Source organism: Pipistrellus kuhlii, unplaced genomic scaffold, assembly GCF_014108245.1.
Source record: "Pipistrellus kuhlii isolate mPipKuh1 unplaced genomic scaffold, mPipKuh1.p scaffold_m20_p_6, whole genome shotgun sequence".
NCBI lineage: Eukaryota > Metazoa > Chordata > Mammalia > Chiroptera > Vespertilionidae > Pipistrellus > Pipistrellus kuhlii.
In genome coordinates, this window is record NW_023425562.1 from 15,413,521 (window position 1) to 15,441,114 (window position 27,594).

Genomic DNA, 27,594 nt, shown 5'->3' on the forward strand with positions numbered 1-27,594 from the left:
TTTCTTTTTTCTTTCTCTGTCTTTCATGAATTTTATATTTTGTATTACATATTTCTGTAGTTTTAAATTTTTTTTATAAAAAGCATGATTGCATTTGAAATAAAATATTTCTATAAAAGCACACATTATCATTGAAATAAAAATACAATACACAATTTTAAAATATGTTTACATATTAAACAAGATCAGAAAAGAATCTAGGGTGGTGTTTCAGTTAAAATTAGTCTCTGTAAAGTTAAGTATACAATAAAAATTCAAAGGTTAACAAAATCCATCTCCTTAATTTAGTCACACCTTACCCATGTGCGTATCTTTCTTTTTATAGTGAAACCGCGCCATCTCCTGCACTGATTTTCAATCATCTGAATGGTGGAAGTCCCACCCAGCCTTGCCTAATTAAGCATATGCTTACTGGGATTAGCGCCGGAGAAGAGATTTACCGCCTAACGAGGCTTGCTGGGCTCCCAGCACCATCTGTGCAGTGAGCTGTGCCTCAAGCCACGCAGGACAGAGAGCTGGTGATTCATTGGAGCCTGGTAAAGGGCCTGCCAAGCTCGGGCAGAACACAGAACATGGCAGTTCTCTCAAAGCTTAGCCCACCTTGGCTGTGCTTTCCTTTTAGTCTCTCTGATCTCCCAGGACCCTAGGTTTCTGTTGCTCTGAAGTAGTTTTCCCACCCACACCCCGATTCCCACAGAATGAATTAGATAATGAATTGTGAGCTTGTTACTCCCCCAGGAGCCCAAGAGGAACGAAGTGTCTTGCCCAAGGTCATACCACCAGCTGGTGGCAAAATGGAAACCCCACCCAGGTGCCAGAATGCCCATCCAGGAATACAGGAATTAGAGTTCCCAAACCAAGCGAATGCCACTTGTTTACTTATTAACAGTCATGAGACCCTTTTTCATTTTTATGATCCATTTGAGGGCAGCTCAAGTTCAAACTAATCTAGTTCTGCGTTGAATTTGCCACAGATGATTTCTAAACTTGGGCAAGGTTGGCATTCATTTAAATATGGGCATTCATCTCCCCAGGACTCCTGGAGGCTGCCCTCCTCACACCCCCTTGTACCTGGGTTTCTCACTAAGGCAGCTAAGGTTTATTTTATTATTGTTGTTGTTGTTGTTGTTGTTGTTGTTGTTTTGATAGGTAACGTAGCACATTGCATAGAAGTAAAATAAATATATAAATAGTAATTTATTCCATACATTCAGTCATTCAGTTTTTCTTAGATATAACTGCTATTATCAGATTTTTTTGTCTCTTTCCAGAGTTATTTGTGAATATATAGAGGCCAGGTGCCATGGCACCTCCAGTCTTATCTTCAGACTGGCCTTCTCCAGGACTTCCTGCTGCTCAGCAGCACCGAGGTGTTCACGCCCCTGCCATCCTTGCTGCCATGTTGTTGAAAGAGGTACACTCAGACCAGGATGGGGCCCCACAGTGTGGAGTTGGGGGAGGCTGGGAGCTCCGGACAATGTGCACGGAGTTATGTCTAGGGATGAAGGATACTACTTGCTCACCTTTTTCACGTATTTCTCTGCTCTCTTTGAAAACACCCAGAACAAGTGTTATCCCACGAGTTTAGTGGCTCTATGTTCTGAGCCAAAAAGTAGGTGCATCAGCCACCAGGCAAATGCTTGCCTGCTCTGCGGAGAAGGCCATCCCTTGTCCACTATGCAGAAAGGAGCAGGCACAAGCACGGGTGGCCACCTCCGGCCGCCGTCAGGGGTTGTGTTGCTTCTGGGACTTGAAGCTACGATATCAATCTGGAAAGGATTGAAGTGATTATTGTCCATGTTTGTCTTTGATTTATAAGAGTATCAGTAATGCAGCCCCGAATTTGAGGATGAGGCTATCACTCCTTGAAAGTGAAAATGGTGCTAATCAACTCAAGGTTAGTCTGTGGGAGTCTCACCACCTAGCTCTCGGTGGCTTCTGAAGGAGCTGCTGAGAAGACAGAAACACAGCTATACTAGGCCTCCCCAGGTGACCCAGGACATCTGCATGCTCAGATCACAGCATGACGGAAGCCCTAGTTCCAGCAGCCCTCACGGGCTCTGCACAACTGAAGAAAGATGTGGGGACCAGAGCAGAGAGAGCTGCACACAGCCCAGGTGCAGAGGATTCACCTGCCCCACCGCTCCCCAGAAAGCACCCTAATCGAAGCATTACCGTCCAGGGCTCATCAAGCAATCTTCTGCCTATAAAGCTGGTTTTCCAGTTACCTGGACACCAGGCCAAGGAGGCCAAGAAAAGCACATAATTCTCAGCGTGTTAATCTGAGGAAAGGCACATTTCCCACCATTAGTCAATAGGCACACGGCTCTCTAGGTCCAACTTTATTAATCACAAGAGTGAGAGACTGTTCCGGAGCATCTGGCCAACCACAGAAAACTGGAAACAAGCAGTTGCTGTGGCATAACCAAGACAAGACCGGCTGGTGAAATGCTGTCTGGGCACTGCTAAGACTCTCTTTACATGAGGACCCGTTCCTAAGCTCCGAGATAACTCTTTGGCACCTGACTCCCATTCTTTCTTCTCACCCTGCCATTACCCCAGTCACTTTGAACATTCATGTCAACAGCCTGACAAATGTGTTGACTTCTGCCTCTTCAATTCCCTGGGCCTGTTCTCCGCTGCGCACAAGCTGCCCTGCCAGCCTCCCATCCACTCACAGCTCTGCTCTGCCACGCTTGTCCTTAGAATGCCCTTTCTACAACTGCTGGCAATGGCCTTCTTTGATTCCCTTGGCCACTAAGACACTATAGTTTTCTGGTTCTCCTTCCAGCTATCTGATCATTTCTTTCCTCTCCATGGCTTTGTAACCCACTGTATCATTTGGGAATTGCATTTAGCTCCACATAATAGTAACCCTACTACAGTGGCTTAACTAAACAAACATCGTTTTTTATTGCCATCACAAGAAGTGCAGAGGTGAACGGGCCAGGGCTGGTGCAGCAGCTCCCAAAAGAAACTATCAGGAACCGTGAACATTTTCTTTAAAAAAAACCCCCAAAAACGGGGGTATATATACACCCTGTTTCCCCAAAAATAAGACAGTGTCTTATATTAATTTTTGCTCCCAAAGATGCGCTAGGTCTTATTTTCAGGAAATGTCTTATTTTTCCATGAAGAAGAATATGGTACACATTTATTGTTAAATAAAAATAAAGGAAATTTATTACCTGTATATGGTACGGTAGTATGGTAGTTGTCAACACAAATCAGACAAACTGTGAATCCTACAGTATTAAGAATTTACTCATTTATTCAATGACAATCTTGTCATCATCTTCTGGAACATCATCATAACAATCCAATTTCTGAATTTCCTGGTGAATTTCTTGTGACTCCATTTCTTTCGGAATCAGTGGACCAAATCTCTCATGTTTAGCAATAGCCCTATCTTTAAATGAGTACTTCTTATCAAGGTAGCCTGCTCTCAGTGCATTTGCAATGCAACTGCCAGTGATTTTCTCCCATGAATTCTTCACCCAAGTCACAACTTCTTGCAGTTAAGGTTTCACAAAGTTTCCATACTGATTTCTCTCCATTCTATTTTCAATGTAGTCATTCATTTCCATGTGCAAATTGTCTTTGAATGGCTTGTTTATTGCAATATCAAGAGTCTGGAGATAGGCCTTATTTTTGGGGGGATGCCTTGTATTTGACTCAGAAGGAAACCTGTAAGTAGGTCTTATTTTTGGAGGATGTTTTATTTTCGGGGAAACATGGTTTCATATATATATATATATATGAAACCATGTTTCCCTGAAAATGTATATATATTGATTTCAGAGAGGAAGGGAGAGGGAGAGAGAGAGATAGTGATGAGAGAATCGTGGATTGGCTGCCTCCTGCACGCCCCTTACTGGGGATCAAGCCCATAACCAGGGCATATGCCCTGATGGAATCAAACTGTGACCTCCTGGTTCATAGGTTGATGCTCAACCACTGAGCCACACTGGCAGGGTACAGACTTTTGACTTTATTAGACTGTCCCCCACCCCCACCCCCCCATAAAAAATGTTCAAGTTTTCTAAGTGGACAAACTTATCAAACATTTTCTTTGTTACTTGTGCTTTTCACATCATGCTTAGAAAGGCCTTTCTTATTGCAAGATTATAAAAATAATTCATTCCCATTTTCCTCTAGTAAGCTTCTTTTTCCTTTCTTTCTCTTTAACATTTTAATCTTTGAATGACTACTAGGGCAGAAAATCAGGTTTATTTTCTCCTAAACCAGGAAGTGGCTATCTGCATAAGTCATATTTTTCCTGCCAAGTTGAACAACGATTGCATGTCCAGGGGTCCCCAATACCACCCTTGAATTCAATAACTCATTAGAAGGATTCGGAACTCACTGAGAGCCGCTACACTGACCGTTACAGTTTGTGAAAGTGGAAGATCACAGTCAGCCATGGGAAGAGGTGCATGGGGCAGAGTCCAGGCACAGACCTTCCAGTTGTCTCTTCCCAGTGACGTGGGGGCAGTGCCCCTTTTCCTAGTAACGATGTGTGATTCTGCACACAGAGTACTGCCCACAGGACAGGGCACCCAAGCCCCAATGTCCAGAGCTCTTACTAGGGCTCTATCGCACAGGCATGGCTGGCTGGCCATGTGCCTGCTCTCCGTCTCCAGCCTCCAAGGTCTCACTGATACCCTGTTACTCCCATCCCACCCCCATCCCCAATCACATTGTTAGACTATCTGGAGTGACTCAAGGGCCTGGACAAACAAAAACATTCCTATGAGGCATGACATTCCAAGGGCTTTAGAGATTACATCCCAGAAGTTGTGGGCAAAGACCAGACCTCTCTTTGGGAAAGATTAAAGTCTTTGCTACAGAATCCTATGAACGTTCTGACGTACATTCCTAAATCTGTACCTGTTCTGAGTTAGAGGAAAAAGGTGTCAGACCTTGGTGCTCTCCTTTTTTTGGGCTTGGCTTTCATCACATGCAGCTGATGGAACTCCTGGCATCCAGAGCTGTGCTTGCATCTCAGAGGTGCTTTGCAAATATTTGTTGAACGAATGAAACAGGAATGAATAAATGAATATTTTTCATCCGTCTTTTGAGATTGTGTTTGTTCCCTAGTCATTTTGTGCTTGAGTTTTTTTCCTTGGTTCTTCCAGGTGGGTTTCAGAGAGAGTGGTGATGTAAATGTGTATGATGCCATCCCTCTGCCAGGGAATCCTCTCATTTTACAAAGGAGGAAGCTGGTCTCCAGAAAGGCTGAGTCCCCTGTCCACTGGGGAGGGACAGCGATGAGGTCAAAACACAGGTTTCACAAACTTTTAAAACTTTTCTTAGCTAAGCGCTTTAGATCCTCTTTACCTTTTCAAGATGACAACAAAACTCTTTCCTTTGAAGAGTGTTACTAAGCAGTGAAAGTTCCTCCTTTGCAATCATCTTCAGCTGCCCAGCCAGCTCCATGATGATGCTGTTATGAGTCAGGAGTTCATCAGGGAGGGACTAGAATACCATTACTAAAGACATGGATAACGGTCCTACCTTTGCACAGCTGGGAATTCACTGTGTTTGCATTTATTTTGAAGACTGATTGTCCAGCTACATCTTTCAGATGTTTTGTAGTATTGTGGTTTAAAAAGACAAGTTCACACACAAGGATGCTTGGGACCTGGGCCAGTAGCCAAGTTCTTAGCAAGGAGTATGTTCCTCAAAAGTACTTTGGAAAGGCAGGGTTTGACCTGATAGTTAAGACTATAATGAAAAGATAGTAACAACAAGGCCAGGAGCCCAGAAGAGAAAGTGTTAAAATCATGTTTCTTTTGTGGGAGCAGCCTGAGGATGCCTGAGGTTTCTGCCATGTTGTTGACCCAGTGTAACTGCAAGGTTAACATGTACTGAGCATTTACCATATGCCAAGAGGATTTCCAGGAGCATTATAGCTATTGAACCCTTTATTTCCCGCAGGAACCTAGGAGGTGCTGTTTTCATCATCTGGGCTGGGGAAACTGAGACACAGAGAGGTTGTGACATGCCCATGTTCACCCAGCTGGTAAGTGGTTCTGGGATCCAATGCCATCAGATTAGCTTGAATGTGCTCGAGTTCCCAGGTGCCATCTTGCCAACTCAGCTCCTGGATGCCTGGCAGCCAGACCTCACCCTTCCTGCAGGAGCTGGATAGCATCTCCTCTGATTACCTGATCAACACCAAAGGAAAGACCCCAAGATACCGGCATGATGGTCCCATGAGGAAAAGGCCAAACACACTAAGATGAAGTTTACAGTTGACAAGTTCATCTATAGCCCAGAGCTTCTGTAAGATTCTTTGTGCCCTGGACCGAAACATGGTTTTTATCCATGGCCATGTCCCCAGCACCTGGGAAGGTGCCTGCCCCATAGTAAGTGCTCAAAAAAAAAAAAAATCCTTTGACTAGGTAAGTGAAGGCACCCAGAAGAAAGGCTGGAATACAAGTTAGTAACTAGAAGTAACGTTTGGGGAGTCCCTGGAGAGGCTATTGTTGCCCCCCAATCAGTGACTCTCATGAGCAGCAGGAAGAGGAATGCAAAGCCCCCACCTTCACTCCAAGGGCCCCAAGTAAAGAGTCAATTCTCTCTGAAGGACAGGTTAGCTAAACACTAAAGCTCAATACCTAAATGTTTCCTGTCTAGGAAAATAAAGTTATATGTGCCTTTGCTTTGTAATAATGTACAAATAGAAAAATGCTGGAAAATACATATGAAATGATTACAATAGGAGAATTAAAGTTTTTTTTTGCCTTTGTACTTGTCTATATTTTTAAAGTTTGCATTGCTTTTGTATTTAGAGAAACATATATTTTATTTTTTTAAAATAGCTTTATATGGCAACATTACTATCCAAGTTAATATACACAACAATATTGGTGAATAACTAATACATGTTATTCAGTACTCTCACAAACTCAAGAAAGTCAAGGAGACTCAAGGCGCTTTGCTCTCCCAACTTGAGAGAAGTGGAGGTTTATTGGGGGCATCCTGAATAGCTAAAGAAGTGTGATTCTGAGAGATGTGCCAATTAAATTTAACAAGTGTAACTCATTCACCAGGGGATGCAGATGTTATAAATGATGGGTTAAGAAGCTGAGCCCAGCCTTGGTCGATGTGGCTCAGTCGGTTGAGCATTGTCCCATGCTCCCAAAGGTTGCTGGTTTGATTACTGGTCAGAGCACATGCCCAGGTTTCAGGCTCCATACCCAATTAGGTCTGCAAGGGCCAGCTAATCAGTGTTTCTCTCTCTCATATGGATGTTTCTCTCTTTCTCTTTCTCTCAAAATCAATAAAAACCTAGTAAAAAATAAAATTAAAACGGAGCCTGTTTTTAATGGTGGGATGGGGGGACTGCACTGGGAGCAGGGCTTAGGCATCGAGGAGAGAACAGAACATCTGAGCCATGTGGCTTGAGACATGTCATTAAATGGCTGCTTTGTGCACCCCACTCTGTAGCAGGTCCTGGGAAAGATTAGGGAAGCAAAAGAACAGCTTATCATCTAATTAGAAATGCAAAGCTTCGAACTTATAAAACCATTAAAGACAAAGGCCAGACTGGATTGTTTCTAATTGGTGCTAAACAGTGAGGTCCAGTTGAGGACTCTAACAGTGAGTGGAAGTCAAATAGGCTAGAAACAAGCAAGGATTGAGGATTGAGGATTGGAATGAGATTAGACACTTTGGTATCTGTATGATTTTATATCTAACCTCCTGGTAAGGAAGTCCCATGAGATAAGTGGAAGGGCTGGAAAGATGCAGGAGATTGTAAGGTGAGCAGACAGTGGTGCTGAGGGCCCTTCTCCCAGGAAAACTTGACAGACAGGAAAGATCTGTAAGGTCTAGGAACTCAGGCGCAAAGGACTGAGAAGGGGAAGGAGGGGAAAACCGGAGTTTTTAGGAGATTGGATGTGACCAAAATGGTCCATGATAAGGATGTAAGACTGGAAGCTGCTGCAAAGTCTGGGAGCCATGGACCCCGTTAGGGTGCTGGCAGGGTGCACATGCTCCTCAGTGCCCTCCTGTCTCCAGACTGGCCATCGCCTAAACCTGACTCAACAGAAAAAGTGTGGGAGTGGGACCAGCATTGTTTTCCCCTGACGCCAAAGTAATACCTGGTCATGAGCTAATGTAGCAAATACAGAAAGAATCAAAGGAGGAAGTAAAAAACACCTGTACTCATCCTCAGATAAAGTTGCCAGGTTTACTTTAGAAAGAAAGGAAGGAAGGAAGGAAGGAATAAAGGAAGGAAGGAGGGAAGAAAGGAAGAGAGGAAAGAAGGAAGGAAGGAAGGAAGGAAGGAAGGAAGGAAGGAAGGAAGGAAGGAAGGAAGGAAATTCAACATTTGTGCTATCTATGCACTAAAAAATTATTTGCAGTTTACCTGTATTTTCATTGGGCACCTGTATGTTACCTGGTAACCTTATCTTCAGAAGTGACCATATGGTTGGCTTCACTTGCCATCTCCCTACCCATTTCTGAAGCCCCTCAGCCTTGGCACTCTTCCTGGACTACATGGGACTCTGTGCTTTGAACCAAATTTACCTGAACCCCCATGAAGTTCTGGGCTTCCCAATGCAACTGTTTCTCCCAGAAGTGCCAGCTCACATGTCCTCCCCAGGGTCAGCGGCAGTGACTCCCACCCTCCAGAAGGGGGTTTTGTCCTGGGCCCACCCCTCTGCAGGCATCGAGAGCAGGTCTCTATTCCCAGGGCACCGGATGCCAGCCAGGTCCACACCAGCACCCTGAAAGAAGCCAGGTGCCGGGCCCAGGGCGCTCCTACGGGGCTACACTGTTATCCAGCGAGTGCTCAGTTTGGCTCTCCATTCGGCCACTTTCAACATGACCAGCCCCACACGGCCAACGTCACAGGGACACAAAAGGGAATCAGACCAATCCTGAGTTTGCCTTCAGCCTATGCCCACTCCCTCCAATCCTCCAGTTGGGTCTGTGGGCCTGGGCACCTGCTGCTCCATCATTAGGAATACCTTCCTTCTCTCCCTTCCCCCTCCAGGCTCTCACAGATCTCCTTTACCTCAGGCCAAAGGTCATCCTTCAGAAGCCCAGGGCCCTCCTTGTCACCCCCACACCCAGCGCCCCCTTCTCCCACCTCAGATATTCAGGGCCCTCAAAACTCTCTCTCTTTTGTTTTTTTCAAAACTATCTTTTTTTCTATCTCAGGAAAGGAGCTGTCAAGGGTAATGAGCAGTTCCAGTGGGGGTTGGGGGCAGGGACTAAAGGAGAGGAGATAAGGTGGGGTTATTTTCTCCCCTCTCTTTCCTTTTAGAGGAAGCCAGGTCTATTTATTTTCCTTTTATCTGAGAGTATTTTGGGCGCCCCAATTCCTAGACACACTTCTGCCTCCAGCCTCTCTGTACTTTGCATATCACCACAGGCTTTTGCATCTCCCAGATATTGAACAAAGTGTTTCGGTCTTCCTTGCTTCTTTTTTTTTTTAAATGAATGGCTGTGCTCCAGGGAAATTTATTTCAGCAGATTATTTCCTGTTTCCAACTTTAGAAAACAGGGCTGTGAAGCCCTGTTGAAAACCAAGTTAATCGATATGGTCAGAAAAGAAAACAAGGCCACCCCGGGCAGTTACGGAAGCGATCCCTGTCAATTGTGCATTCAAGATATTGACACATGCAAGTGCTTAGTAAACCAGAAGCCGCTTTCCCACTGCATTAAGCGGTCCTTGCTGAAGTAATTACCTTATTTCACAGGAACGTACTATTAACCCCAATCCCAAATTCAATTCTGTAGACGCTGGGCATTTGATTAACGGTAATCCTAACTGTAATCCTTTAATCCACCTTAATCTGCACCCCGTTCACCTCATTTGACTACTGAAATGGAAAGGCCATCAGGCTGAGGCTCATTGGCCAATTCTAAGAGGCACCTCAGCCTTCCCCGGGAGAAGGGGTTCATGGCAGAGAAGGGAGCACCAAGCACCCCCAATGTTGAATTCATTTGCTCCGGATGCATTTAAAAGTTAGCACCACCAACAAAAGAAAACTAACAGTAAACCAAAGAGTGAACAGTTTAGTACAAATAAGAATTTTTCTCTACCTCTCCCTTTGTTTTTTTATTTTTTAAATGTTAAAATGACATACCTACTCTTTGTTTTTAAAAGAACCCTCAAGCCCAGCTGGCATGGCTCAGTGATTGAGTGTCAACCCATGAACCAGGAGGTCATGATTCAATTCCTGGTCAGGGCACATGCCTGGGTTGCAGGCTCAATCCCCAGTATGGGGCATGCAGGAGGCAGCTGATCCATAATTCTCTCTCTCCCTTGCTCCCTGAAATAAATAAAAATATACTTAAAAAAAATAAAGAACCCTCAAATCACATAGATACATAAGAAGTAAAAATTAACATATTTTTTCTATTGAAAAAAAAAAAAACACCCACACAAACAAACACAAAAGAAACCACTTTTAAAGCTTACAGGTAACCTGAGACCTCTGGTTTTCAAACCCCAGTGGACACCCTAATGCTCAGAAGTACCAACTGGGAAGTAGGACATAGGGGTTGGAGCCCCTTAGAGGAAGGTTGTGAGATCCTCCCTCCCCCCAACTGGTGGGCAGAGTTATGACATTACTGGCATCTGGCACAGAGACATCCCCAAGACATTGAACCACCAATCAGCGTGTGCTGAAGTGCCCTGAGCCCACTCCTTCCTGTCCCACCCTGGGTCGAACCCTTTCCTGTTCCTCCCCTCAAAAGGCTCCCCCCAACGTGCTGCTCTCTCTGTCTCCGTCTGTGGAGGCAGCCCGACTAGGTCCTTTCTCCTCTCCCCACTCCTTTAATTCTGATTTCTCTACCTCCGTAATGAGTCCTGCTCATTACTGAGGGATAAAACTTACTTTAATATATCTTGGTGGTCAGTTTCCTGCACCTCAAACCTGACAAAGGTGAGCAGTGTCCCCGACATTCCTTAATTGATTTGTTGCTATTTCCAAGTAGAAATAAATCATAGGGTGTTTGAGGACATCTGGAGGAGGCAAAGGTGAGGAGAGCCGCAGCTGCTATTATTCAAGGCCAAAGCCAAAGGAGTTCTTTGATAAATACAAATTGTAGAGCCCTATCAGCTCCAGCACCCTGCTCCCGCCCCACCTGCAGGGCCCTTCCTACAAAATTCTGTGTCCTGAGTGGGAACCCCAGGGCCAGAGACTACATTCTTGTCTTGCCCCCAACTTCCTAAGCCCCCTGCCTCCTGGCCAAGGACTCAGTACAGGTTATTGCACTTTTTGGTCCTCAGCTTTGCTGGATCAAATAGAGAAGATAAATATTTTATATTCCTGAAGGCAGGGGGCTTATGCAAAGAATGCATTCCAGGTGGCCAGCATTACATTTGCCCTTAAACAGAAGAAAGGGAGCAGGCATCAGAATACAGAGGAGATACAGAATGAGCCCCTCTAAGGCCCATTCCTAGAGGGATCTGACGATAGTGGTCCTCGCTGTGAAAAGCCTCACGGCCCCATCATTACAGGAGGGGGTCCCAGGCCCTCACAGTCCATTTCCACAGCCAGACCTCCCCACCACCCTCAGGCTGTGAGTGAGCTTCATTTAGTTTCTCCCACATTACCCGATATCTTACACCTCCATCTGGAGCTGGTCAGCCTGGTGGCATGTGGCTGCCTATCTGGGTGCTAACAACAGGCTGGAGTCTGGCGGCCTGGTGCAGCCAGGGCCAGGATTCCAGAGCCTGCACACCCAGCTCACAACATCTGCTCTGGCTTTTCCATCCAGCCTGGGCTCCTCTCTTCTGTTATCTATCTGGGCCCTGAAGACCTTTGTGTCTGAGGTCCCTGACCATTCTACCCATGCCAGGCACATGGACCAACCTTAACACCCACACCTGCTGAAATGAGAACAGGCCTCTCCCCAAGGGGCACACTAAGCCTCTCACCCCTTGGTCTTCAGCCTCGGAAGCCAGAAGAGCAAGGTGGATGGATGGACAATGACGAAGGTCTTCCTAAAACTCTAGGCCTGGAGCAGGAGCCTGTGCTTGGGCCCCCAGCTCCCCAGTATCTGTCTCCCTCTCTCCCCCACTCCTTTTCCTCCTCCTACCCTCTCCCATCCCCCTCCTGTCCTCCTCTGCCGCCCCCCCACCACCCACCCCTCTCAGCAGAATCCAGACAGCACACCACCATTAACCCCCAGACTGACCTTCCATCACTGCACCAGGGCTGGGTCAGGCTGCACTTCCATTAGTGCCTCCTCTCCATCTTGGTCCTGCATGACAGGAGCCGAGAGCCCGCCGCAGGAGCTGTCACTGGCCAGTTGAAGCCTTGGCCTTTACAGCCTTTGCTCCAGGTTTCCTTTTCTTTCCTCCGGGCCATTGCCTGACTCCTCTTCCTATTTCCCCAATTCCTACAGTTACCTGAGGGCTAGGGAGGGTCACTCAAGTGGCTCTGAGCGTGGTGCCAGCTCAGAGACTACCCACCTCACTCCTCTTGGAAGGCAGCAGCCCGTGGCCATGGCAGAGGGTGGGTTCCGTGCGTGGAGCCCACACAGCTCTGCTGTGAGGAGGGTCAAGCATTACAACCACAGGTGTGTGTTTCTCAGACTCGAACAGGCATCAGAAACACCGAGAGGGCTGTGAAACCCCGAGGCCTGGGCCCCACCTGCAGTCTGAGGCCAGAGAATTAGCTTGTCTAACAAGTTCCCAAGTCAGGCTGATGATGCTGGCCCAGGGAACACTAGCATTGTCCTTCAGAGAAACTCAAGGCTGAGAGTCTTCTTCAGGAAACCCTGCTGCCTCCGCACCCACAAGGAGGAGAGGGCTTCCCTGCAGAGAGGTGAGGGTCCTTGGCACCTGCTGATTAACCTGTGAGAGAGAATCTAGGCTCTCCTGCCTCAATATCCCTTCCCTCTTCCTCTCACTTTTTCTGTCTCGCCTGCCCCATTTCCCATCTCTCTCCTCCCTGGCTTTGTGTCTCTGTCTCTGGGCTTCTACACACACACACACACACACACACACACACACACACACACACACACACTTCCCAGCAAAGAGTTGGCATCAGATCTGTAGAGTGAACGCGTAGCCATCTGGAGACGCTGGGCCGCCTGACTGACATATGCTAAAATACAGGCGGTGGGAAGACTCTGGGCAAAGAGACCAATTTGTTAATTTAATTGAGTCACAAACAACCAGGAAGCCAAGCAGGTTTTATGAAACCTATTAGGTGTTCTCAGAATTAGCCCAGAGAGGGGCCTGGAGGAGGCTGCGCCCTGTGGGCCCGCCCCCGCTGCAGGGGTCAGGCAGGTGGGCCTGGAGCGGGTGCTGCTCCCTGCTGTGTGTGGAGGGGCGGGGGGACGCTGTGGAGGGGCTTGTCAGGGCGAGTGAACGCCATTAGTGACCCCTTAGCCCTTTGCTGGGCTGGTGCACCACTACCGCCCGTTCACTGGAGGCCTGCCTCTGATCTAGGAGCCTCGCTCCTCTTCCTGCTCAGGAGCAACCCACAGCCGATGACTGATGGATCTGGGGTACAAAACCTGACTCTCACAGTGTTTATCTGAAACTGAGGGGTCTCTGGGACAAAGAACTCTCATTGCTAAAATTAAGACAGCTCCAGGCAAATCAGCGCCCCCTCCCACCCCCACCCCTAAACCTTACCCCTATCAGGCTGAGAACAGACTTCAGCAAAAACTATGTCCTTTGCTAAGGTCCTTTGGACAGGTTCTGCTCCTCTCCCTACTGAGAGCACTCCCCCAATCAATCATGTGTGCTAAATCCTTGCCCCAGGCTCTGCTTCCAGTGAACCCAGCCTAAGACATCCATCTCCCAACCTGATTGCCACCGATAACACACTACACTGGTTAAGCAAGCATCGGCGCTTCTAACAGTTCTGATAAGGAATGATAAAGGACAATAATAATAACATATTGACTGATTTTTCAGGGGTCTCTTGGTGTCACTTTGATATCTCCTAATTCTTGCTAGTTATCAAAGAATTTGTGTCTTAGTTGCATAGAAAGCAGAGGGCTTGAGGCCAGGAACAACTCATCTTCTCTGCCTTTATGTGAGGTACTTACTGCACAGTCAACACTGTTCTGAGCTCTGTGAGGGAAAGAGAAACAAGAGAGATACAGCCCTTGCCCTCTGGTGCAGCTGTGCTGATAAGAGTGTCACACACCACCTTTGAGAAGGGCCACATGACCATAAGCAAGTCCTTACTTTCTCCAGGTTGCCTCTCCTTGCCTGAAATGCAGAGAAAACATGTTGTGTGCTGGAGTTTGCTGAGGTGGTGAGTCTAGAGGAGATTTGGGGGTGCCTACCTGGCTTCCCTGCAGAGGGGTGCACCTGGGCCCTGAATGGGAGAAGGGTTAGGGCAGGGGACAAGGAGAGAGCACAGACATCCCAGGAGACCATAGTCTAAGGGAGGGAGAAGCGGATGTATTTGGAAGTCTGGGGGGGGGGGGGTATTATCCTGGGGGGAAGGTTTGCATAGAAAGGAGGGGTTGAGGTCTGGGGACCTTGGCTCAGCCCTGAGGAGAAAGTGCCCTGTTCTAAGGGCAAAAAATGAGAATTGGTTCCAACAAACTGGTCCTTCTGGGGAAACAGACTGGGCCACACCTTCTCTGATGGCTGAGTGTCACCTGCTCCTCTGAAGACTGTGGTTCCTGAGGGAGATCTGGTCTGTCACACAGGGAGTTGGGGCTTAGGCAGGCCTAGTCTCCTAGTCCCCTCCTCCAAGACAACCATAGACAGGATACAAAACACTGGCAAAGACAGGAGATGCTCTGCCCTTCCTCCTCCTTCTGGACAACCCTCTGGTCTCTCATGCCCTCAGACCTGCATTACTGCTGACTCTAGTGTCTCTGCTCCCCCACCCCTCCCGGACTTGCTGCAGATGACTTCCCGAAACACCACTTCCAGCATGTCTCTCTCCATCCAGAGGACATTAGTCTCCCCACTGCCCTTGGGATTCCCTTTCAAAGCCTCAATGCTCCAACCGCCTTTCTCTTCTCCTCTCCTCCCCCCTCCAGTTCAGCTTCTTATCTGCAGGCCCTACCTTAATCAAGCAGCTGCGTCTCAAGCCACTTCATGGAACTTTGCTTTGAATCTTTGTTCAAATTTCTCTTTCTTGCTTTTTTTTTCTAGCCCCACCCATTCTTCTCAGAGCCTCCAGAATGTCTCTTCTTATGAGGTCTAACCACTTTGGCTCACCTGCCCTACATTTCTACAGCCTGAATCCTCCATGAAGATGGCCACCAGGTGCTTTCATTCCCACAGGATCGCTGCTCCTCCCTCCAAAGCGGGAGTCTACTTGTCCTCCTTTAGCAACCCAGCTCGCCTTGTGACTGGCTTTGACCAATGGAACTCAGTCGAAGCAATTCTGACCTTTAGAGACCAGGCACTTCCCTTTCAGAGACGAGTCGTATAGCCTTAGGGACCAGGCAAAGAAGTCTAACTGCCCTGCAAGAGAAAAGAGGCCACATGGAGAGAGAAAGTGGGACCTTGGGGACCCAGCCAATCCAGCTGTAGTCAGTTGGGTAAAGCTGCCCCAACTGATGCCATGCAGAGCAGAGAGCTTCTACCCTGAGCGCCCTGACCAAATCGCAGCCACAAGCAAATGCATGGTTGTTGCTGACCAGTAGAAAGTGCTCATTAGGACCAGGATTCGTCTTATGTACCTTTGCACATATTACCTCATGGAGAGGGTGCCATGACTATCCCCACCCCATGGGAATGAAATGATTTGCCAAGGCCCACAACGTGGACGTGATGCAATTGGGTCATCCCCCAAGCCTGCTGAGCTCACCAGACGCCTGATGATTGCTTACTCGTTATATGAGCTGTGTGACCACAAGCAAGTACTTAACTTCTCCAGGCTTCCCTCTCCTTGACTGTGAAATGCAGAGAAAAATATGAAACCGGTTGGGAATGATGGCTTATGAAGATTAAATGAGGCAGCTCATACATGGGCTGGGCAGTGAGCAATTGCTCATGAAATACTGGTTCCCTTTCCCCTGGTGTGATGTAGAAACAACCTCCCCGTCTCCTCCCAACAAACACTGTTGAAATCCTGAAACCTCAACTCTTAACTTATAAATAATAGTGCCAGGCTAACCCATAAAACTGGCTTAGGCCATGATGCACCTGAAACTCTGTACATATTTATTAGAAAAAAAGATAATAATAGAAAATAAAATCGGCAATTGAATAAACAAAGAGAGTAAGAAGGGGATTTTTCTTTATCTTAATAATAGCATAGGGTTCCAAGGGGTGGGACAATGGGCAAGGGCCATGCTAGCCTTGACCTCAAGCTTGAGGAAACCTCAAACACTGCAGATTTGGGACAAATGTTGCTGGCTGTTCAGAAGCAGGGAGGGGAACTGGTCACAATGTGAACACGTGACTTGAGCCTCTATGCTCTGCTTCCTTCTGCCCGTCACAGAGAGGCTGGCAGGGTTTGTGCTGAAGAGCCTCTACCATTTATTGAGGTCATGAGTGGTTTCCGTATACCTGCTTCTGCTCAAGTGGATGCCACTCTCAGAGAACCCCAAAGGTGTTCCTTACCCAGGCTGAGTACTCACCCAGACTGGGCCTGGTGTATAAAAATTACGGTTTAAAGTCACATGATCTACAGCACAACTGCCCTGGTTGCTAACTGGCCTCTTCACCATAATTTATTAGGGTTTGTGCTTGTTCATTTGCAGCTTACATCACAACAATTTTTAAAGTAAAAACTCCTTTCTCTAATTTTTTATATATATATTTTTTAGATTTAAACCTGGCTCATGTCAGCAGAAGTATTTCACATCCAGTGGACCCATTAGTTAATAGATTAGTGTTTATCTTCTTTTTTGTTGGATTTATACCAGTTTTCAGATGCATTCATAACCTTTCAACCTCACAATTTTAGTGTCTACTGAAAAAGTGATCATGGCCCAGTTACACATCACATTTTCTGAATTTAGATTGTGTTTTTCATGCAGGAAGTTTATTAACAGTAGAACCCTATATCATAAAAGACTAATATGCAAATGACCAAATGGTGGAACCACCGGTCGCTATGATGTGCACTGACCACTAGGGGGCAGACACTCAATGCAGGAACTGTCCCCTGGTGATCAGTGTGCTCCTACAGGGGGAGTGCTGCTCAGCCAGAAGCTGGGCTCAAGGCTGGCAAATGCAGCAGCAGTGGCAGGAACCTCTCCCACCTCTGCAGCAGTGCTAAGGATACCCAAAGAGTCCTGGACTGCAAGAGGGAGCAGGCTGGGCTGAGGGAACACTGTCTCCCCGCTCCCACAGTACATGAATGATGTGCACCGGGCCTCTAGTGACTATATAAAGTGTGATTGATTCACATGACAGAATAGTATGAGACAATAAAAAATGAACAGAGTGAAGCTGCACTCGACAACATAGATGAATCTCACAACATAATGTTGAATCAAAGCACCATGTCTGGTAATGATTTAGTGATGCACTACTGGGTGAGAAAATGGATAGCAACCTGAAAAAGGGATTATTATGAGGGTCACAGGATGGACTTGGGAGCTCTGGGGCAATATACCTTTTCCAGAGAAACAGAACCAATAGGATGTGCATATACATAGAAAGAGATTTTTTATAAGGAACTGGCTCATATGGTTATGGAGGCTGACAAGTCCAAAATCTGCAGGATGGGCTGGAGGCTGAAGACCCTGAGGAGCCCATGTTTCTGTTTGAGTCCGAAGGTATTCTACCGTAGAACCAGGAAGAGCCAACGGTGCAGATGAAGTTCAAAGGCAGCATGCTGGAGCATTTGCTCTTGCTGGGGGAGATCAGTCTTTTTGTTCTAGTCAGGACTTCAGCTCGTTGAGCGAGACCCATCCACATTAAGGAGAGCAATCTGCTTTACTGAAGGCCATATTTTTAAAAACCCCTCACAGAAACACCTAGAACAATGTTTGACAGACATTAGTCAAATCGACACAAAATTAACTATCACAGTGGGTGTCACATGCCACCTAATTAACTCCTCATGCAGCCTCAAGAGTTGCTTATTTCTAACCCCGCTTTGTACAGAGCACTTGAGTACCTTGCCCAAGGCTGCACAGCTGGTAAGCAGCAGAGGCAAGAGTTAGACTGCAGTCAATGTGACACTACCAAATACTAATGGTAAGCAAGTCTTTTTATTTTTTTTTCCCCCCATGAAAACCAAGCTAAGGAAAGTGAAAATATTTATAGGCAACATATTTTCATCCCAAAGGAAAATAACTTGAATCTCATGGGGAAAATGTATTTCAAAGCACAATGATCCAACTTATTGATGGGAAATTGCCTCTGCGTTTTAGCGGATAGAATGTCCCGTCTGGGCATGTGTAGGAGGAAGCAGGGTCCTCGCATCTCACACTGCCGGAAGAAGTGGGCTGTGTGTTGTGCATCCCTGCGCTCTGGCACATACCAGAAAGGAGACCCAGGATAAGCAGGCTTAATTTTAGGTGGAAGAGAATGCCACTGATAGGCTAGGCTAGGGGAAACTTCAGGAGCCCAGGACTCCAGCGCTGATGACTCTGGCTTCCTAATCATGTCTAATCGCACTTCAAAGCTTCAGACGTGCCCTTCCCTGGAGGTAGAGCATTAGGAGCACAGCACTTAACTTTATCAACTTTGACCTGCATGCTTTTTGGAGGTTACGAATGCAATGAACTAAGAAAGAGCAAGAAGAAGTGGGAGGGGAAATGTGGAGGAGGGAGGATGGAGAGAGTGAGTAAAGAAGGGAGAGAGCCCTAACCGGTTTGGCTCAGTGGATAGAGCACTGGCCTGCAGACTCAAGGGTCCCAGGTTTGATTTGGTCAAGGGCATGTACCTTGGTTGTGGGCACATACCCAGTAGGGGTTGTGCAGAAGGCTGTGGGAGTGAGAAGCTGGTTACAAATATCTGATTTTTGAAAAAGAGAGTGTGATGAATTTAATGGGTCCAAAGAGTGATGAAAATGAGAGGGCAGGATGAAGGGATTAAGACTGACAAGGGTATGCATAGTTCTGCTGCAGAAGAAGGAAAGATGGTGCCCATGGAGATGGGGCCTGGCAGTTCGGGGACCAGAGGAGAGTGAAGGTGTGGTCAGTGGGACTGGTGGGGGTGGTCTTGGTGAAGTGACCAGGGCACTGTGCAGCCATCCTGATGTGCATATGGCTTGTTATCTTCTTTACAAGTTGTATGCCAAGAGCACGGCCGTTAGCATGGGCTCCAAAAAAACTTTGCAATTGAACTTAAAATAATGTTACAGTGGGGAAGAGCAGAAACAGAGAGGCCTGGGAATCAGACTGTGGGTGAAATCATGGTGCTCCCCTCACTGACTGTGACCTTGCAGTCATTTACCTCTCAGGTCTCTGTTTTCTGCCACTTGTACCAGGCATGTGTAAGACTAGGGTTGTTGTGAACATTAGGAAAAATGGAGACTCCATATGTGTCCAAACAGGCCCTACCCCAATGATAGTCCCCAGAGCTAAGCCTAGAGCAAATGATCAAGAAATAATATGGCTCTAGCCAGTTTAGCTCAGTGGAGAGAGTGCCGGCCTGCAGATATTATTATATACACGTGCCAGTTCGTTTTCCTCCACACAAGGGACTTTGGCAGGTCTTCCAAGTTAGTAAGTCCCATGGGTCTTCTTATTCTTGCCCATCTGTCCAATTCATGGCCATTAGCCCAGTCCCAGCTGCTGTCCTCTGGGTCCTGGGCCCATGAAGACACAGGTGGTCTCGTCCTCTTGGAACTAGTTTCCTTGCCTTGGTGCGGTGACTCTGGTGTTTCACTAGCAGAAAGGATGCCCGTTGCAAGCATTATTGACACTAAAGTGCTGAGATGTGGAGGTAATTTTCTTTTTCAACATAAGTGGTAGCACACTATCTCAAAAGTAATGCCTCTCTCCCATACCCTGTGCTGAATTTTTCCTTGAGTCATGGTGAGCAGAACCAGTGGGCTGAAACACACAAGTCCCACCCATGTGGCCTGGTCATCCATGCACACCATCTGAGAACACGCTGAGCCTTTGTGAGCTCTGGCCTCTCTGCCATCAGGTGGATGGAAAGCAGGGATCTCTGAGAAACAGCCGTGAGGGGGTGATGCTGTGGTCTTGGGTTGGGTCTGGGTGGCAGTTTGGGGGTGGCTGCCTGCTTCATGTCCTGGGTCTGCCAAGCCAGTCATTCACAGTCACAGGGCACAACTCCAGTTGCTGGCTGCTCTCGGTGTTCTGCTTGTGACAAGTCATTCAAGCCAGGCTCTGTTCCTGCTCCCTGACACCTCGTGTTAATATTAATTGCAGCCAAAGCAAATTAGAAGAGCAAATTTGCTGCTCTTCCTGAAATATGCTGTGCATAATGGAGCCAAATGTAAGCAACTTGATTTGTATAATATGTAATTATTTATGCCACTGCTCTCTTCTGTGAGTGCGGGTAAGGAGATGCCTGCCTTTGCAATGAGAGGTGATGGTCAAACAGCTAGGAGGTGATGCCCGGAGACTTAGGGATCCCAAGACAATCAATGTGCTCTCTTGGGCAGCACATGGCCCAAGACGACCCAGCAGTGCCTAAACTTTGGAGAGGAGGAGGAAAAAAATGTCTCTGTCCTGATTGGCCAGGGGCTGCCCATTCAGAGCACTGGTTGAATCCAGTGACCAATCAAATCTAGAGCCTTGGTACCAACATCCCATCTGCCCTGTGGAGGTCAGATCAAGGCCAGAATTATCTGTCTTGTTCTCACAGACCCTCAATGGCTCCCTACGGCAAGAGACTAGCATTGACAGGGACCCTTTGTCCTCACCGCTACTTGAAATATACAAAAGGCTGTGTCTGGGGAGCTGGGGCTGCCAAAGTTTGCTTGGGAGGCCTCGAATGAAAACGTATGCCACTTCTTGGTGGCAATTTTGTGCAGAGGATGACAAAGCATTTATTTAATAAAACAGCAAAGCACGAAGAAAAAGAAGAGGTGGAGAATGAGTAAACTTCTCTTAGTGTAACGAAATCTGAGCATTGCTAGACTTCTTTCTGTACCACTTTAATTTCGACGTGTGTGTTGGAGTAGGCCGAGGCAGACAATCTTTTCAGGATCTAGGGCTCTAATGGTTGTTGACATCTTCTTCCCCATGGAAAAGTGGAGAATGGGAGGGGGTGGGGTCCTTGTGGTTTGTGTAATAATGTTATTCTCTGGTGGACAGGGGTAAGTTTAGGATTTCTGTGTTTGGCAAAGCCAGATCTAGAGAGGGGTAGCCCTGAGCCTGGCCTTCTCACCTGTGGGTTTGCATAGTCCTTCCTAGGGCCTAGGGATGTCCTGCCCAATGTACACTTTAGCGTGTGCCAGAATCACCTGCAGGACTTGTTAAAACACTGATTGCAGGACCCACCTAGAGTGTCCGGGAAAGCCCTGATGGTGGCTTTTGCCATTTCTGTAGTGTAAATACTCTTGTCATGGTCAGGTCCAGGTTACTGACAGGATGCCACTGGGCACGGGGGAAAGATGTGCACAGACAGCTCTTTCAGCATCTCAGACAGGATGGGTTACTGGTGGGGGGTGGCCTGAGCCTGGGCAGTCTGATGGAATGACTCAGCCCCCACACTCCACCATCACCACCACCACCACCATCAGGCAGGATTCCCCAGGCCTCCCAGGAGAAGAATGAGGAGCAGAAAGTAAGAGGGGAGCGTGGCCAGAAGGAAACCACGGCTTGTTCCTAGAGGAGAGAGGAAACGTACTCCCTGCCTGCCCTTCTCTTGCCTGGTGACCCTCTGGGACACAAAGATGTAGTGAATATGTTTTGTTTTTTAAGTTATGGGTGTATATATAAAGATTTTCTCCTGCTTCATAAAGTTAACATTTTAAAAACGTATAGAACCAGAAACTAGGCATCGTGTATTATTCCACTATTGACATTTTGGCATGCATGCTTACTTTGTTATGTTTTAATATATATATTGTATATATATATATTTTATGGATTTAGCCTGCATGTACTGTTTTGGAACCCAAGTTTTTCACTTAATTCAGGATCATGAGCATTTTCTCATGTCGCTAAATGTTCTATCACATGATTTGTAATGGACGTGCCCTAATTAATTTTGCAATCCCCTGTTCTTGGAAACTGGCTTCTTGCCTAACATTTTTCAATTACATGGATGCTTCAGTGAACAGCCTCATATCTAAATGTTGTCTTTCTTGTGATTATTGCTTGGCCCTCAGCTTCCTCATAGAAAACACTGGCTCATCCAAAGGTATGTGCTCTTTAAATTGTTTGATTCATTTGTCCAGTTGCCTTCCATAGAGGTGATATCTACTTGTACTCCCATCAGGGGCATTGAAAAGTGTCTGTGTCATCAATATTGGGTTTTACAAGATTTTTGAAACTCTGAAATGTGTGTGTGTGGGGGGGGGGGAGAGCACAGTGGAAGAATCACATCATGAGAAATGGACTAGCACCCATGCACAGGACAGGCAATCAAAGCAGGAATCACCCACTTAAGCATTAAAGTCCCATGCCATATTTAAATATTTGGCTGCCCAAGAGATGATAAAAATGGCAGTTGTTACAATCAGCTCTGCCTTCTACAACCCATGTGCCTGGACAGAAGCAAGGAGAGCGTGAGGGGCCTGCGACTCCCCAGGCAGAACCTTCTCTCCCCTTAGAAGAGTGACATTTGGTTCTCCGCCATTCCTGAAAGGAACTAGAACGGACAGTAGCAGGAAGTGAGGGAGAGAGAGGACGCACTATGAACAAGCCAGCGAAGACCAGCCAGGAGACATGAATCAGAAGTGATCCAATAACCAGCCCGGAGTGCAGAGCATCTGGCTCTCCCAGGGATTTCACCGTCATTTGCTTCAAGCCGCTAATCTTTCCTGAGAGGTCCCCTCCCTGCAAGCCGTCTGGAAGGAATGAATACAGGGATGGTTGTGGCCGAGCGGTTGCTCCTGAAGTGTTTTCTGCATGGGTGTGCATACACGCTGCCATGCCTGGTGGATTAAAGATTTATGGTGTGGCTGGTACACAGAAGTGCAGACTTTTCGACAGTATTCAGTCCACCTGTCACTTCACAGCTGAGGAAGCTGAGGCTCAGAGAGGTGATACGATTTCTTCTGAATTTACACATCAAAAGAATGGCTCGGCTGGGACTACAGCTCAAGTCTCCACCTGTTAGTCCGATACCATTCTCACCAACGCGTGACCATTTGGTTACTCTAGTATTTTCTAAATGTGCTTACTGGAGAGTGATAGAAAGAATTAATATGGGGTGTGCAGACCAGCGTGTGGCCCAGGCAAGGACCCTCCTGAAAATAAACAGCCGCTGCCTGGTGAGCCGCTCACCTTGGCCTGTCTCTCGTCCTCCGGCGCCGCGGGCCTGCCCTGATGCGGGAAGATCTAAACTGCAGCCATGAGCAGCAATGAGTGCTTCAAGTGTGGACGATCTGGCCACTGGGCACGCGAATGCCCTACTGGTGGAGGCCGTGGTCGTGGAATGAGGAGCCGTGGCAGAGGTGGTTTTACCTCGGATGGAGGTTTCCAGTTTGTTTCCTCATCTCTCCCAGACATCTGTTATCGCTGTGGTGAGTCTGGTCACCTTGCCAAGGATTGTGATCTTCAGGAGACTGAAGCCTGCTATAACTGCGGTAGAGGTGGCCACATTGCCAAGGACTGCAAGGAGCCCAAGAGAGAGCGAGAGCAATGCTGCTACAACTGTGGCAAACCAGGCCATCTGACTCGTGACTGTGACCATGCAGATGAGCAGAAGTGCTATTCTTGTGGAGAATTTGGACATATTCAAGAATTAATATGGGTAGCAAGACTAAACAAGTAAGGTACACAATTTCACTAATTATTTTCCCCAAAGGAGATATGTGTCCCCCAAAATGTATACGCATGTTAACAGCTGATAGCTGTAGATTCTATTACATTTTGAAAATGAGATGTATTTTAATAAACACTGCTTTCAAAGCGTAGACTACATACATTTTTTTTTTGTATGTTATCTGCCTGGCTGGGTGAATGACAAAGCCTCATTTCCTCATCTGTAGTATGGAGTTAATAATAGTCCTTAGCTCACAGGTTATAGTAAGAGAGCAGAGAGCATGGCACATGGCATGTAACAGATATTAGCTATTGATGATGATGATGAGATGACAGAGCCAGTTGCTTCCTGGTCTAAGTTGAAGCAGAGAGGTATTTTGTAGGGGCCATTCTTTATACACGAAAATCTAAAGTTGCAAAGGCATCAATTATCTTGGGAGAAAGTGTACAGTAAGATCTTTTGCGGCCGGATCAGTGCAGCTATTCTAATATGTCTTAACATGCTAGTTGGTGGCTGGCGAGGAGGTAAATTTACAAGGGAGTCACAGTTATCAGGCAGGAGGACAGAGGAGATTGCTCATCGGCCCATCACCTGGGCCCAGTGGCTGTGGGGAAAGTTGGGGCCTGAAGGCTGTCCTGACCAGCTCCTCTGGCCGAGACGGTGCTGTGGAAGCAGTGGGTGAGCAGGGAGTGAGCAGCAGGAGGGCAGCGTTGGCACAGAGCCCTGGGTGTGGGTTCTGTGGTCCTAACAGAGCTGCTTACTGTTAGTAACACTATTAGCTTGGATACTGTTGTTACAACACTGGCCAAGCATCTGCGGGGCTGTGCCCCACCCTGGGCGGCCCGGAAGTAGCCAGAAACCTCAGTGGAGCACACGTGGCTCTTCTCTCTGCCTGGTATTTGCATCCCGGCTGAGTCCTTGGAACAAGGGAGCCCTGGGCAATTCTGGGTGCAGAGAAAGGTATCTGGAGGAACGTGCTAAGTTTCCTGTGACTATAGGCAATCATTTTTCATTTAATTATTTTAAAACAAAAAAGGAAATGTCCTTACTTGTATCTAAACCTGGTCACACATCCATGAAACATATTTGCAAATTCATGCAGAGCAATCCAACTAAAGTCCTCAATGGTTCTGAATTATATTTACACAATTTTTAAACTTTTGATAACTTATTGAGGTGAAATTCACATAATATAAAATTAACTATTTTATTTTTAAGTATGTTTTTATTGATTTTAGTGAGAGAGGAAAGGGAAGGAGAAGGAGAGAGAAACATCAAGGGCTGCCTCCTGCACGCCCCACTCTGGGAATTGAGTCTGCAACCTGGGTATGTGCCCTGAGTAGGAATCGAACCAGCGACTCCTCAGTGCATGGGACAACGCTCAATCAACTGAGCCACACCGGCCAGGACAAAATGAACTATTTTAGAGTGAGTAGTTCAGTGGCACTGAGTACATTCACAGTATTGTGCCAACACCACCTCCAGATAGTTCCAAAACATTTCCATCACTCCAGAATAAAACCCCATGCCCATTAAGCAGTTTCTCCTTATGTCACACTCCCCCCAGCACCCTGGCCATCAGTCCTGTCTCTGTGGATTTATTTACCCTGGATATTTCATATAAATGGGATTGAGGAGTTTGTTTGCTTTTTTGGTAAAGGAAACCCAGAAATGAGGCAATAGCAGAGAGAGATATGGGACCACATAACTAAAAGCTAAGCCCATGCCCTTTCCATTCTCTGATTTAAAGTTGAAATCTCTGCGCGTTTCAGAATGGTTTGCAGAAACCTCTGCAAAAATGATTGTTTAAAGATCCCCACCTTTAGTGAATAATAACAACAAAACATTTACTGGGCCCTTTGTATACCAGACCCTGTATTAAATGCTTATCTCTGTGAATATTCACCGAAACTTTCCAGGTGGTTACATTTAATAGATGGGAAGACTGAGGGTCAGAGAGGTCACGTGCACAGGGTTGCACAGCTGGCAGCGATCAAGTTAAATATGAAGTAAGTGTGACCGACTCTTAAAATTCTGCCTTTCCAAAGAGTGTTTTTGAATGTTACCTTTTTTATTTCTGTGTTCACTGTACTCCTCCACCAACCGCTGGGATTTTTTTGCCTTTCCCCCAAGGCTTTCCTGCGCTTCCCACCTCACCCACAGAGATGAGCCTCTGTTTTGGGAGATCATGCATCCCTTGCTGAGAGTCTAATACGACCTGACCTCAGGGCCACAGCATCATCGGGAAAAGGCAGATTTGGGAAAGGCCTCAGATATGCACCTCTCCCCCACCCCCACCGGCACCCCCCACCCCAGACCACGTGCTACAAACTGTTCCAGGCCTGGGGGTTCCTGAGAGGTGCCTCAGGGAACCACCTTAGGGAAAGGGTCAGGAAGGGAAAGGCCAGGCCGGTTGGGTCCCGGGCCCCCTGCCTCACTTCACCAAGATACCCTGCTTTTGTCTGCATATGCGATTTCATTGGGAAAAAGGCATTAAATGATCAAAGAAAAAAAGAAACTACTCTATTTCCACCTCCCACTTTTAGAGCTAAGAAAACCCCACGTTATACACCTCAAAATTTTTCCTCCCTTCCTTCCCTACAATAGAGTTTTGTCAAATGGTCCCCAAACTTGAGACCTTGTTCCCACTCTTCTTATAGCTGGCTCTGAGTGCCCATGCCACTAAATTCTCGTCAATTGAATTGGGGAACCCCCGCCTGAGACTGGCAGAGGCCAGACGGCAGAGGCCAGGAGGGGCAGCCCTTGGGTCCCTGAGCCACTCACCTTCAACTTTCCTGGGAGAAGGATAAATGTGTAGCATCGTAATGGTGGACCCTGTCATAGCAGCTCACTCTATAGCCTCACTACTACTTCTAGGCAGAAAATGAATTGTGTGTCTTTTGTAAAATATATTTATCTGCAGCTGATAGCTGTAGATTCTACATACTTACTTGAATAGTTTTGTGTCTGTTGCTCTTCCCAACCATCTCTTCCTCTTTTGAAAGTGGACAATACCTGGGTCAGGGTCACATAGGGTGCTATGCCCTATTCATCTAACTAATGCAAATATGCATAATTGAGTCCAAAAATCTGGAAACACAGAGGTCGGTGAACTACAGGGCTTTCTTTGGGCAGTGAAGTACTGCATTTAAACCTTCCTCCTGTCATCTGCTGGCTGTGCCACTCCGAGTAGCTGTGTATGCTCTCTCAGCCTCAGGAGTGTCATTTGTTAGAACAGGGAGAATAGTTCCTTGAAACCTCAAGTTTAATGGGCCAGACCAGTGGTCTGCAAACTCATTAGTCAACAGAGCCAAATATCAACAGTACGATTGAAATTTCTTTTGAGAGCCGAAAACCGACTTCTGCGCATGGGCCACGAAGTTTCAATCACACTGTACATGCGCACCCGCGTGTGGTATTTTGTGGAAGAGCCACATTCAAGGAGCCAAAGATCCACATGTGGCTTGAGAGCTGCAGTTTGCCGAACACTGGGCTAGACCAATGGTCACACACATGTTGGTGCCCTTTCCTAACAGCCACACTTGGGGACCAATTGCTGCTTCTGCCAGGAATCTCTGCTTACTGGCTTAGGAGACAAAGGTAACAATAATAACCACTCTTTTCCGAACACTTCCTATGTGCCAGGCATGATGCATGACCTTATTTATTGGCTCACCATAGCCCTATGAGGAAGACACTGCTAATGCTATTCCCATTTCCCCCCCAAAGAAACCAAGGCTCAGAGAGGGGAAGCAACTTGTCCAAGGTCATTCCATCCAATCCAGGATTGAACGCAATACTAGTGGTTTGTCACCTGGATG

General features: G+C 46.9%; 1 protein-coding gene across 1 annotated transcript; it reads left to right on the forward strand.

Annotated features, from left to right (window-relative positions):
- Positions 1–23,359: 23,359 nt before the first annotated feature.
- Positions 23,360–23,782, forward strand: LOC118707855 (CCHC-type zinc finger nucleic acid binding protein-like). Its single transcript, XM_036418699.1, has one exon. It carries the CDS (start codon positions 23,360–23,362, stop codon positions 23,780–23,782), a length of 423 nt encoding a protein of 140 aa, XP_036274592.1.
- Positions 23,783–27,594: the final 3,812 nt, after the last annotated feature.